At 43.3% G+C, this 13,925-nt stretch overlaps 1 protein-coding gene across 6 annotated transcripts in view; it reads right to left on the bottom strand.

Annotated features, from left to right (window-relative positions):
- Window positions 1–13,925, bottom strand: part of HERC2 (HECT and RLD domain containing E3 ubiquitin protein ligase 2) — a 206,450-nt gene that overhangs the window by 58,715 nt on the left and 133,810 nt on the right. For all 6 annotated transcript variants that reach the window (XR_013536483.1, XR_013536484.1, XM_035303531.3 and 3 more), the window contains exons 56-64: window positions 11,211–11,386; window positions 6,459–6,570; window positions 4,208–4,289; window positions 3,956–4,099; window positions 2,572–2,662; window positions 2,115–2,292; window positions 1,865–1,946; window positions 1,606–1,777; window positions 751–895 (exon numbers count right to left, since the gene is read on the bottom strand). Coding sequence is in view for 4 of the 6 variants with exons in the window: in XM_035303531.3 (XP_035159422.3) it covers window positions 751–895; window positions 1,606–1,777; window positions 1,865–1,946; window positions 2,115–2,292; window positions 2,572–2,662; window positions 3,956–4,099; window positions 4,208–4,289; window positions 6,459–6,570; window positions 11,211–11,386 (1,182 nt within the window). In the remaining 2 variants the exon portion in view is untranslated. The remainder of the gene's footprint in view (window positions 1–750; window positions 896–1,605; window positions 1,778–1,864; window positions 1,947–2,114; window positions 2,293–2,571; window positions 2,663–3,955; window positions 4,100–4,207; window positions 4,290–6,458; window positions 6,571–11,210; window positions 11,387–13,925) is intronic.

The following is a 13,925-nucleotide window of genomic DNA, read 5'->3' as shown; positions in this document are numbered from 1 at the left end:
AACAAACCATTTAGCAGTCTTACAAAATGGCACCAGTCTACTATGATTCGGAAGAAAAACTAACCAGAAAAATGCCTGCCAATAACTAGGAAAGGGGTGTTTTCTTAATATCAATCCAATTAATTGTTTTCTTGCAAGACACACAGAAGGTCCTGTCTTCAACTAAGGGCAATGACTTTTCCCCTTTTATTTTGCAAAGAAAAATGACCAAAAACAATATGCTCATTTTTCAAATAAGTTGCTTCTTGGCCTTATAGAATTGTAAAGTATAATTCATTTTGACTAAAAAAACAGGAATGGTCATTTTGTTTTCATAAATAAAATTTAAAATGGAATATCCATGAGCCAGTCATGGCATATGCTTCTGAAAGCAGAAGAGAGAGAACATTTGTCAAGCATCTGTCAAGCTCTGTCTCTAAAATGAGGCATGTAACCCTCCTCACCAGTCAGCAGTTCTCTAGAGGAACGTCTTGTAATACCTTGTAGCAGGGGCATCTTCAAGGATAACAACCTTTCCAAACTTTCACGTGGACTTCAGAGTGGGAACACCTCTTTTCTAATGACCCCACCCCACAACCCCTGCTGCTGAGTGGGCACAGTGGGCAAAATGGACAGGTCCCGCCCTCATGGTTCTTCAAGCAGTAAGACTCAGCTGATTTCATCCATAGCTGCGATTTCCACAGGATGAGCACTGTGTCCTGATGCTCAAGTCAGGATGGCACACCACCCCTAGACCACCTGCAGCCTTACCTGCCCTGAGTCCGTGACTGCCAGGCAGTGCAGGGCCCCGACAGCCACATGCACGATCTTCTTCCCTCTCAGCCCTTCCACCACCTGTGGCTTCCGCACGTGCACATCAGAGCCATGGCCCAACCTGAAGTAATCCCCCTTCCCCCTGGGAGAAAGACAGTGGTGGAGTGTCACAATATGATTACGGTCTGGCAATGCTGTACAAGAAAACCTCACATCTTTTACAGCCGGCTCAATGACATCACACACAGCACCCAAGGTCTCTGAATTTATATTCAGAATCATACACCATTAAATTCAAATTAACTTATTAAGTCTGCTGTCAAAAACCTTAATATCTTAATACATGTTTTATGATATTCAAGTTACTGTTGTAGGTTTTCCTGTAAAGAGACTGAAAATAAGACACACCCATCCAAAGTCCTATCTGGTATCCATCTTTCTCAAGCTGCCTCTGGTCATAATATCGGCACTAGGACCTGACACGCCATCCAAAGCCAGTCCGGGCACCTTCTTCCCACATGAATAAAACAAGCTTTTACAAGAAACACATGTTAACTTTTTCAGGGTCAAAGGATTTAGAAGGCTATTTTGCTCTCACTTTATCCTTAGGCTTCAGCAAAAGAAACCCTCCTAAGAATCTCATCCAAACAGGAAAGGTAAGTAGCCTAAAGTTTTTCTAGTATTTTCAACATGACTCAGTTACAATGGGAAACTTCTTCTTGTACTACTGTCACTAATCCCAACTCAATATCCTTCAAAGGACAAAGATGCATGCATAAGAAAGAATGCGCCAGGTTCCCTGCACGCACCTGCACAAGCACGCATGCTGGGGCAGGGAGGAGGTTTACGTACCATGTCCACACCACTCCAGACTTGGTGAGGGCCAGGGAGAACTGAGCTCCACACTCAATCTGGCACACGCCCTGTCCGTTGAGCCTCTCAATGTTCTGGGGAACGTTGCAGCCTTCACTTCCACCTCGGCCCAATTTCCCAAAGTCACCGTCACCCCAGGAAAATACCAAACCTAGGTTCAAGAACATACATACGCTTCAGGCCAGCGTTTCGTATCCCTCCTCCCCGCCAGAAGCACAGAACCGAGCCAGGCACCCACCTTCATCAGTCAGAGCCAGGGTCTGCGCGTCTCTGCTCCCACATGCAACCTGGATCACTCTGTGACCGAGAAGGACTTTCACCTACTCAATTACAAATTTAAAAGGAGAATCAAGCAAGGGAATTTCCCACAGACTGAAAGCCAACCATGCACATGTCTTTATGAACTCTCCTGGACTTGAAGCTTATTTTTTCTCTTGAAACCCTCAGATGCTAGGCTTTCTGTAAGCAACAAAAATGTGCATAATCACCATTTTGGGCTTTAGCTGTGTCGTATTATCCCCATGTCCCAGCCGGCCGTACTCGCCGAGGCCCCAGGTGTACAGTTCCCCACTGGATGTGAGGGCCGCACTGTGCGAGCTCCCACAGGCGATGTCCCGGATACGTTTGGTTTTCAGGGCCTCGATCAGCCGTGGCTTGTCACAGTTCCTACAAGAAGAAATCAGCTTCCTGCAGTGAATCCACCCCTTCTTAGAGAGAAGGAAAAAAGACATCTATACCGATCACATGCAGGCAACACAAGATCCACTGATCTACTATCGACCTTAAAGCAGAACTGATGAGACCAAAACACAAACAACAATGCTAAAAAAATTCTGTTTAAGATACATTTCCATAAATAACCTAATTTTCTGCAAAATAACTCTCAAGAGTATCAGTCAGCAACAGTTTCTTACTAGCAAATGAGACTAAAGAAAATACCCTTACATTCTGCTGAAGTGTCCAAGTTTTCCGTCGTCCCCTTCGCCCCACGAAAACACTTTTCCATCGACAGTTAAAGCTGTCGCGTGCCGGCCACCTGCAACATTCACAGACGCGCAGACTGCTGGAGGGCAGGGTACAGACAGCGCACAGCGCACTCCCTGTGCTGCCTGGCATGTAGCATGCACCTGCTGAGTAACTCAACAGGACCAATGGCTGGGTTATCAGCAAAGCTTTCTGGGTGACATATGTGCTGAACAAGTGAATTTTTACTAAACTACAAATTTTAACTCTATAAAGAATTTGCAAAGAGGCAGAATAATTCTGATTATTAATGGGGTTCCCATGATGTTAAATACATAAAAAACCAAAATTTAGATGAAAAAAGTAAAACTAATTTGTGATTGGGTAAAACGTAAAAATAGTGTCAATTTAAGCTTTTGAGAAATACACCTCAAAAGTGAAAGTATTTAATCATTTGCAAGGAATGCATTATACCTACTCTTCCAAAAACACATCGGCTTACGCTCTTTCCCCAGCAAGGAATATTCTCAAAGTCCATACAACCCGCCTTAGGATTAAAGGCAGGACCTTCCTTACACGGAGTTCCTGCCAACTCCTGGGCTGAGACCATCACAGCAGACTCATTCGCCCCTCTTCCTCACCAACAGAACCCGTTACCAGAGTGACAATGTGCTCAGCTAAACACCACTTACTTCCCAGCTGCCTCGGCCCTCAGGAGATGGTGCCTGAAATGAGTGGAGCTTCGGAGGGGTCTGGAGAGGGGCTTGGACGGGAGGGCACGCTGTGTGCTGCTTGCCTCTTCTGCCAGGCCCGGGCCTGGACTCTGGGGGCCAAAGCTAGTCTAAGACCATCTTCCCACAAAGGACACAGCCCTGCTGAATGGACTCTGACCCCACCTCAGGACTTTTACAAAGGAGAAGAGTCAAACTCGATATTGCTTAAGCCGCTACCATTTGGATTTCCCACTGTGCAGGTCACAGCAAGCCCCGTTCAGCACGGGCCTGGACCGAGCTTTGTGTCTGATTTGGAAGCCTAGCACAGTGCTCCCAAAATAAACGCTCCCTGCACTCAAAGGGTGGTTTTTCCTAAAGGAATTTTTCTCATCTCTTGGGTTCATAGATACTTTTGAAAACCTGAAGAAATTACAGACCCTGTCTCAGAAAACAGCCTGCTTTCAGGGAAAGAACTTAATATTTAGCAGCAGTAATTAAATTCTAGGCCACCTAGAGATTTACACTATCCAGGTTTTATTCCTACTGAGTAAAAACTTAAAAAAACAATGTGAGGACACCTATGAGGGCCGTGGTCAACCGAGAGCAGGAGCGACAGGTCGGTCCACACAGGCCTGCTGGTGCTTGGCGTGTACCTGAGTGAACGGCCACCTTCTTGACCATGTAGCTGCTGAGAGCTGTGATCTGCCGTGGGATGGGCACCGTCCCGCTGGAGATGCCCAGCCCCAGCCGGCCATTCGTGGCTTCTCCACAGGCATACACCTTCCCTTCCACAGTCACTGCAAGGAAAGACAGCCAGGAGAGGACTCACTTTTCACAACAGTAAAACCTTTTTTTTTTGGTGCCAAGCGTAATTTAAAAATTTTTTAATATTAGAATAATCATACCTGCAAACAAACTTTTAGAACCACCAGCCACCTGTACCACATTCAAAGCAGATAGTGTCTCGGAGAATGAAGGAACCTTTATCTAGAACAGAATTAAAAAAAAAAAAAAAAATTTTACTTGCATGTTTAAAATTGTAAGTTACCTTATTTATACGACACAAGGAATGACAGTCACACACCACATAACATTTCACTCCACAACAGGCTACGCAGACAATGGCAGTCCATTCCATCACAACAGAGCTGAAAACTCCTTACTGCCTAGTGATGGGCTGGCCGTGATGGCGTCACAGCACGACCTATTCCTCACACATCTGTGTGATGCTGGCTGGATATCAACAATCCCTAAAGCCTGATAATACCACAGAGGACTGCTGCTGTGTATTCGTTCACTACCTGTACTTTCTATCATCCTGTTGGAGTGTATTCCTTCTGCTTTTTATTTTCTGACTGTAAGCCTGAGGCCGGTGCTTCGGGAGGGATTCTGTCACAGGAAAGGACAGCTAACTCCCAGGGTGTTACTACCCCAAAGACCTTTCAGTGGGACAAAACATGGGGTGAAAGAGAGTGACAGTGATGACCCCAGCTAGGCTAATGTATGTGTCTGGGTCCTAGTTTCAACAAAAAAGTTTAAAAAGTAAAAGAATAAATGTTAAAAGAAAGCTTACAGCATAAGAAAGTAAAAAAAAAACATTTTTGTACAGAGATGTATGTGTTTGCGTTTTAAGCTAAGTGTTACCGTAAGTCAAAAAGTTTTCTGTAAAGTGAAAAGTTCATAAAGTTAAAGTGAAGTTACAAATTATTTATTATTGAAGAGAGAAAAACAGCCGAAGCATATAGTGTTTCTACAGTGTACGGTAACGTGCAGGAATGTCCTAGGCCTTCCTATTCACTCACCTCTCACTCACTGACTCACCCGGAGCAACTTCCAGTCCCCCAAGCTCCGATCTTCATGCTAAGCGCCCTGTGCAGTGTTCCACTGCTCAGATTTTACACTGTATTTTTACGCTACCTTTTCTATGTTTAAATACACAAATGCCATTGAATTACAACTGCCTACCATATTCAACACAGTGACACGTTGTAGCCTAGGACCGACAGGCTACACCACATAGCTGAAGTGTGCAGCAGGCTACACCATCTACATCTGTGTTAAGTATACATTATCATGTTCCAACGCTGACAAAACCACCTGACCACAGCTTTCTGAGAATGTGTCCCCATCATCAGGTAGTGCATGACTGTGCTAACAATATGTATGGTTATACTAACTAAAAGCGTTGCTTATCTCTTAGAGATTCACACTAAAGTATTTTAAGAATAAAATGATACATGGTGATTTACTTTAAACCAGAGTTCGGGGAATGGGAGGATAAGGACAGGAAAATATAGACAGCTGCTGGTAACTATGGAAGCTGGTACCAGGGACAGGAGGGTTGATGTTGCCACTCGCTCTATTTGGGTGCATGTGAACATTTCCATAATAGAGGAAAAAAAAATAAAATCCAGCTGGTCCTCTATATCCATAGATTCTGTATCCATGAATCCAACCACCCACGGGCTGAAAATGTTTTTTATTGCATCTGCACTAAATATGTACAGACATTTGTGTTGCCATTATTCCCTAAACAATGTAATATAACAACCAGTGACATACCATTTACATTGTATTAGGTATTCTGAGTAATCTGGAGAGGACATAAAGCACGTGGGAGGGTGTGCACAGGTCATGTGCAAACACTACACTGTTTTACATCAGGGACTTGAGCATCCACAGATCTTGGTATCCACAGGAAGTCCTGGAACCAATCTCTCTCTGCACAAGCTACTTCACCCTGAAGAATCTCAGGCATGAAGCGCCTGGAGGACAGGACCATAACTTGCTCATCTGTGCGCCACTGTGGCCTTTTTACACATTATTTTGTGATAATCAAAAGCATTTATTGTAGGGAGGGAAGGTACGTCTATTGATAGTCTATAATTTTCATCTATGCACTTGTCAAATCTTTTCAACAGTTTATTTTCTAGTTCACAAGACTACAATAAAACAATTATACCTAAGTGCAACTTTTCAAGGAATGAGACTTCTCAGAAACTAAATTTGATCATGTATGTTAGATTGTGTCAAGAAAACAGTTTCAAAATGTTGATTTAAAACACAACAGATATAGAGTAAAGTTATCACAAAACTTCACAAGGTGTGGGTGCTGCTGAGCACCCCGCCGTGCTGGTCTCAGGAGGCAAGTCGTACCTTGGAGCCTTTCAGCCCACCCAGCTGGTCCTTGTCATTCAGGCCCCACACAAACACTTTGGTTCTTATCGTAGCTGTTGATTCCAGCCCTGCAGCCTTCTTTCTAATGAGGCTAACCAAAGTGGGAGAAAAAAAAAACAGAAATAGAGGTTATTCAGCATCAAACATTTTAAAAATAAACAAAAAAGCAACCTCAAGCAGTCGAGGTTTTATGGTTACTTTCAGAAACTCTAAAAATTTTGCTCTAATAGGATAAAACCTCAAGTATGTACAGAAGTAAGTGCTCTGGAGGGTCACATTTTCTAGACACCACCATGCTTTCTTTTAATACCAGCACTTAATTTCAGCTCTTATTTTTGATGGAAAATGATGGTACTCTAGGCATTCTCTTTCATCTTAAATACCAACTTGAACACGGGTGGGAACTTTTCCAAGTCACAGACACAGGTGCATAGCTCCTACAGACGGCACTGTGGCGACACTGAAGAAACCTTCCCAGGAGCCACACCGGGACTGGCCTTGGGGCAATGTCCCTAAACCCAGACATCTGTTTGGCCAATTATATTCCCACAGAAAGAATAAAATTTATGTGGCCACATGACCATGCTGATACTTTAGTACAGACACATGTCGTGATGTAAAATGCATCTCTTCCTTTATACCCTCTGCCCAGGACACCTGCCGGAAGCACCTCATCACTAGCTGGGCTAAAAGTCCTCAACTCCTGTCCTACCCAGAGGGCTTGCTCCTTCCACCTTGCTCATCTCTCTCCTGACCTGCCCTCCACAGGTTAGGAATTTTATTTATTTTTTGTTTGTTTTGAGACAGGGTCATGCTCTATCACTCAGGTTGGAATACGGTGACACAATCACAGTTCACTGTAGCTTCAACCTCCCAAGCTCGAGCGATCCTCCCACCTCAACCTCCCAAACAGCTGTGACTATAGGTGTGCACCACCATACCCACCTAATTTTTGCATTTTTTTGTACAGATGGGGTATCACTATATCACCGAGGCTGGTCTTGAACTCCTCGGCTCACGCGATCCTCCCGCCTCAGCCTCCTAAAGTGCTGGGGTTACAGGTGGAAGCCACCACAGCCAGCAGGTTAAAAGTTTAATCAACAGCATCCAAAACATTCCAATTCTTCCAACTTGAGAAAAGTACATGGACACTGTTCGGTTTTCGGTTCATGGTCTGATCCGCTGCCAAGGAACTGCTTCCTTTGTGCTAGGGGTTCTCACTGTTTTGTTTGCTTTTGCTCCATTTTTATAAGCTAGGGTAGATGCCCAAAGGCACCAGAGACTGGCTTCTGTCTAGATACGTACCACACTTTTTTTCTTTTTTGAGACGGAGTTTCACGATTGTTACCCAGACTGGAGAGCAATGGCACAATCTCGGCTCACCGCAACCTCCACCTCTTGGGTTCAAGAGATTCTCCTGCCTCAGCCTCCCGAGTAGCTGGGACTACAGGCACGCGCCACCATGCCCAGCTAATTTTTGTATTTTTAGTAGAGACGGGGTTTCACCTCGTTGACCAGGATGGTCTCGATCTCTTCTCGTGATCCACCCACCTCGGCCTCCCAAAGTGCTGGGATTTTGGCTGAGCCACCGCGCCCGGCCACTTTTTTCACACATTATATACTAATATATATTCACTTTAAACGTTCAGAGTTTCATGTTTTGGAATAGAAGTGAAAAACTCTTTCATCTGATACCAGGCACAGGTGGGCAAGCATATGCACAAAATATTGAAATATCTTGTGACACATTTTTACTTAAAAATATGTATGGGGGCCAGGTATGGTGGCTCATACCTATAATCCCAGGATTTTGGGAGGCCAAGGCAGGCAGATTCCTCGAGCCCAGGAGTTGGAGACCAGCCTGGGTAACATGTTGAAATCTAGTCTCTACAAAAAAAAAAAAAAAAATACAAAAAAATTAGCCAGGTGTGGTAGCACACACCTGTGATCCTAGCTACTCAGGAGGCTGAGGTGGGAGAATCACTTGAGCCTGGGAGGTGGAGGCTGCAGTGAGCTGAGATCATATTACTGCACTCCAGCCTGGGCAACAGAGCAAGACCTATCTCAAAATATATACATATATTTCCCATAATTGTGTGTTTTTCTGTGTGTGTGTGTGTGTGTGTGTGTGTGTGTGTGTGTACATATATATATGAAACCAGGACTGATACTCGAGATACTTAATGTCTGGTACCATGTAAGTATCAATCAGCCAGAGTAGAGGCCAGCTGTACACAGTCAACATGGAACATCCCACTGGGTGCCAACCCTGTAGGAGATGGCCTGGGCCTTTCTCTCATCCTGAAGTTACTGGCTAATTAATGAGCTCTTACAAGAAAAAAACAACACTACATTCAAATATCTAGCTTTTCTTTTGACAATATTCAATTACATAAAAATTTTATCAATGAGTAAAGCTCAAAACATTTTTGGCTATTCCACATATACATGTATTAATTATTTTATTTGCCCAATTCATTTTAGCAGCTAGTAAGAAAATGCTTATCTATAATCCTTTTATTAAAAATCCCAATAACTTCCTTAAGTGAACTGGTATTTTCCCTCTTTGATTAATATATATAGATGCAGTCAATTTGAACTATACCATATAACATACATTCTAGATAAGGTAATGTTACAGATACTATTTTCTTTTCAACTTCTACACAAAGGTTCTGAAATAAAACAGGACGGAATCCAAAGACAAGATCACAGAGCCCTAGAATAACCTGATGGATTAACCGACTGACTGCCAGCGTTGCTACCCACTTCAGTCTACATCATGTGCTCAACAGCAGCACAGGGCAGTGCTCCATTGTCTCCTCATGTCACACACTGCAAAGCACTTGAGCACAGGGCATCCTGTCAACACAGTTCAGCCAGCACTGGCGACTTGCCTCCTGTGCCTATCTGCAGGGCCCAGGTCACACTAGCAACCCAAAGTGCCTTGGGAATGTTAACTACGTATCCATTTATTTTGCATACCCTTTGACTTAGCAATTTCACTTTCAGCAGTTTATTTGGGAAAATACAACAGATATGAGGACACTGACTGTCCTCCATGGTTATTATCCATTGTTTGCTGCCAGGATGGTAAACGAGGCTTAGAGCAGACCCTGCACATGCAAGTTCCAGACACATGCCCTGGGAAATGCTCAAGCACGCAAAACCTCAACAGATCCCATGCTTCTCCCCCGGGTTGCTGTTTTCCCGACCAGAAACGCCCTTGCCTGCCCACTCTCCTTGTCCTGACAGATCAATGCTCCACTGCAGACTCTCAAGGATGCATGAACTTCCTCCTGCCTCTTACCAAAGCCGTAACATCACACTGATGCGTGTGAGTTTGTCTTGCTTTATTTTGCACCTTTGCCACAGAATTGCCAGTATACTTAACTGGGAATCACCTACAGTTGGTGTTCCAAAGATGCTGAATGAATAAATACAGTAACAGTCATCATCACAGTGCTCACACAAAATAAGGAACTGAGTAAATGAGAACAGTCCTAAGACAAAACACTGCGCTCAAAAATTACAGAAGATGATTTAATCATATGGAAATTCTAGAGATGAACAATTGTGGTGGTCGCACAAAAATGTGAATGTACTTCATGCCAATAAACTGTACATTTAGAATAGTAACCAATATATATATTTCACTATAATGAAAAATAGAGCTGGGCATGGTGGCTCATGCCTGTAATCCCAGAACTTTAGGAGGATCACGCAGTCAAGAGATCGAGACCATCCTGGCCAACATGGTGAAACCCCGTCTCTACTAAAAATATAAAAATTAGCTGGGCATGGTAGTGTGCACCTATAGTCCCAGCTACTCAGAAGGCTGAGGCAGGAGGAACCCTTGAACCCAGGAGGCAGAGGCTGCAGTGAGCCGAGATTGCGCCACTGCACTCCAGCCTGATGACAGAGAGAGACTTCGTCTCAAAGAATAAATGAATAAATGCAGAGCGAGACTCTGTCTCAATAAATAAATTAATACAGAGCAAGACTCCGTCTCAATAGACAGATTTCTTTAAAGTTAATGATAAAATACTCAGTAAAAAGAGCTTTAAAATATACCACATAACTTCCGTAGGAAAATACATTTAGGAACAGAAAAAAAGGAAAACTACAAAGATATACCAAAATAGTAACAGTGACATTTCAGGTAGAAATTTTAAACATTTTCATTTCCCTCTTTTGATGGCGTTTCTCTAAATATGTGTCTATACATTAAATACTTTCTTTAAAAAAAAAACTACAATTTTTGAAAACAACTAAAATGTACCACTCTTGTGGACATAAAATGACTCTCAGTATGAGACACACTGTATGGTAAAAAAAAAAGGTAAAGTATGGTTACCTTTCTTTTTTTTGACACAGAGTTTCGCTCTCATTACCCAGGCTGGAGTGCAATGGCACGATCTCGGCTCACTGCAACCTCCGCCTCCTGGGTTCAGGCAATTCTTCGGCCTCAGCCTCCTGAGTAACTGGGATTACAGGCACGCGCCACCATGCCCAGCTAATTTTTTGTATTTTTAGTTGAGACAGAGTTTCACCATATTGACCAGGATGGTCTCGGATCTCTTAACCTCGTGATCCACCCGCCTCGGCCTCCCAAAGTGCTGGGATTTACAGGTGTGAGCCACCGCGACTGGCCTTAAATGGTTACTTTTGAAAGTGAGGATCTGGTAACTGGCGGAAGGTAAGTGAGCACCTGTAACAAACAGCTCTCACCTTCCACTGCTGCCTTTCTCATCTTCCTCCTCTTCATTATCTGAAGCTAAGAAAGGAACTGCAGCCAAATCTTCCTCCTCTGCACGGATCCGTCCCAGCAGGATGAGACCATGGATTTTACAATCGATTCCTGAGCTCCTGCACTGCTTTATGGCGATTTCAATATACCTGTGATACTAGACACAACAACAATGACCTACAGACTTTGTGGAAACAGGCATATCAAGACTCTAACTGGAGAGCAGGAGGAGTGAGACAAGAGCACTGCACACAGTTAGAGCTCCTTTACTTAAGTTCTGGGAATATCATCTGAGTTACTCACAGTCAATGCAGCCGCACTGGAGTGATGTTTACCTTCAAAAGAAGTGATCAACTCATCTACCTAAAGCATGAGACTGTGATTTTCTCCGTAAAATTTTTAAATAGGATAACAGCCTTACTGAATGACTGCAAACTCTTCTGTCTTAGAACGTCCTGAACAACGATGCCTTAAGTAAGAGATTAAATGTCAAGTAGTAACAGACCTTTCATCGTTTTTAAAACATAAAACATATGTGAATATACAAAAATTAGAACAAACAGTAGGAAGAACTCCATGACTCAGCTCAACAGTTATTAACATGTGACCAATCTTGTTCAGATACGGATTATCATTAAAGAAATTCCAAGCATTATGTTGTTTCAAAACTTCAGTGTGCATCACCGAATTAAGGAGGCTTTGGGGTTTGTCTTGCTTTGTTTTTGAGACACAATCTCGCTTGTTGCCAAGGAGGGTGTGCAGTGGTGTGAGCCAATGATATTGGCTCATTGCAACCTCCACCTCCTAGATTCAAGCCATTCTCCCACCTCAGCCTTCTGAGTAGCTGGGACCACAGGCATGTGCCATGACGCCTGGCTAATTTTTTGTATTTTTAGTAGAGACAGGGTTTCATCACATTGGCCAGTCTGGTCTCGAACTCCTGACCTCTGGTGATCCATACACCTCAGCCTCCCAAAGTGCTGGGATTGCAGGCATGAGCCACCGCACCCGGCCAGAATTAAGGAGCTTTTTGAAAAACATATCCACATTACTATTATCACAGCACAAACAATTAATTCCCGTATCATCTAATATGCTACAGTATTCAAACTGTTCTGATCATCTCATGTCATTTTATTGTTGCCCGATTCAAACCAGAACACAAGCAAGACCCAGCCTCCTCCCCCTGTTCTGCCTTTGCCATGCATTTAGTGGAGCTGGTCTATTCGTCCTGAAAATGCCCCACACCCCACGTGGCGGACTGCATGCCTGTCGTGGTACTGACAACAACGTTCCTCTATCCCTGTATTTCATGTGAAAAAAGAGGATGTGTCTGGAAGCACACACTAACAATTACTTTTTATTGCCGACACTAGACCTGATCACCCTCAGGATCTACCATTCCAGAGGAAATCCAGGTTGACCGCCACCACAGGGATGCAAAAGCCAAGCTGACAATATAAAGAATGCTACAGGAAAAAAACTACCCAGTTTGTTTTTCCTTTAGCGAGGAAAAAAAACAAGAGAATTAAGACTTCCACACAGCGTAGAATGCCAACATCACCTGAATCATGATTCACACAAACCAACTGCAAAAGGACATTTACAAGATAACTAGACAATCTAGACACTGACTGGATATTACATGACATTAAAGAGTAATTGTTAGAGGTGTGATAACGGTAACAGGGTTACTTTTTTAAGCCCTGTTAGAGATGAATACTGAAGCAAGTGCTATTGAAATAAGATCAGGTCTAGGACTTGCTGGGGCAGGGAAGTGAGGTGGGAGAAAGTCAAACATGACTGGCAAAACGTTGATAAATGTTGAAGTTGGGTGGCAGGTTTGTGGGCTTTCCAGCATACTTTCTATTTTTGTTTATTTATGTGTTACAAAATTCCCAGCCGGGCATGGTGGCTCATGCCTATAATCCCAGCACTTTGGGAGGCTAAGGTGGGAGGATCACCTGAGGTCAGGAGTTTGAGACCAGCCTGGCTAACATGTCTCTACTAAAAATATATAAATTAGTTGGGCGAGGTGGTCGACACCTATAATCCCAGCTACTTGGGAATCTGAGGCAAGAGAATTGCTTGAACCCAGGAGGCAAAGGTTGCAGTGAGCCGAGATCACGCCACGGCACTTGCGCCTGGGCGACAGAGCAAGACTCCGTCTCAAAAAAAAAGAAAAAAAAAAATCCCATAACAAACTATTCATCCAGCAAAGGCCATGCTAAGGCTCAGCGGCTCCACGGGAATGGTATATTCCAGCTCTTTGGTGGGTGGGGCATGCAGGTTAGGTCAGGAATTTTCCATTACTCACGAAGCTTCATATTTCTCATGTACATGACATACACTAAATATCACAGGATGAACCGTTTTGAATTGAAAACTTCTTGGATTAAGTAAAGATATCTTTTATGAATGATAATCTCAGTTGTTGATTTAATTAACTGTAGTTATTTGTTTGGTCAGAGTAAAAAGAATACTCTGAACTATATGACTAAGGCATGCTACAGGCTGTATTCAGTTTCAATGCAATAAGTTACCAGTAAAATGCATTAAAATTCAAGATTTTTTGTTCAGAAAAATTCAATGTTATCTTTCATTTTTATAATCTGCCAATTTCTTCAGTTACTAGCACCACTGGTATTGACTGTAACAAGTCAGTGTACCACGAAATACACGGAGCCGGCGAGGGT

This window comes from Callithrix jacchus, chromosome 6 (genome assembly GCF_049354715.1).
Source record: "Callithrix jacchus isolate 240 chromosome 6, calJac240_pri, whole genome shotgun sequence".
NCBI lineage: Eukaryota > Metazoa > Chordata > Mammalia > Primates > Cebidae > Callithrix > Callithrix jacchus.
Note: the sequence above shows the minus strand (reverse complement) of the source record. Positions and strands in the feature narration are given on the sequence as shown.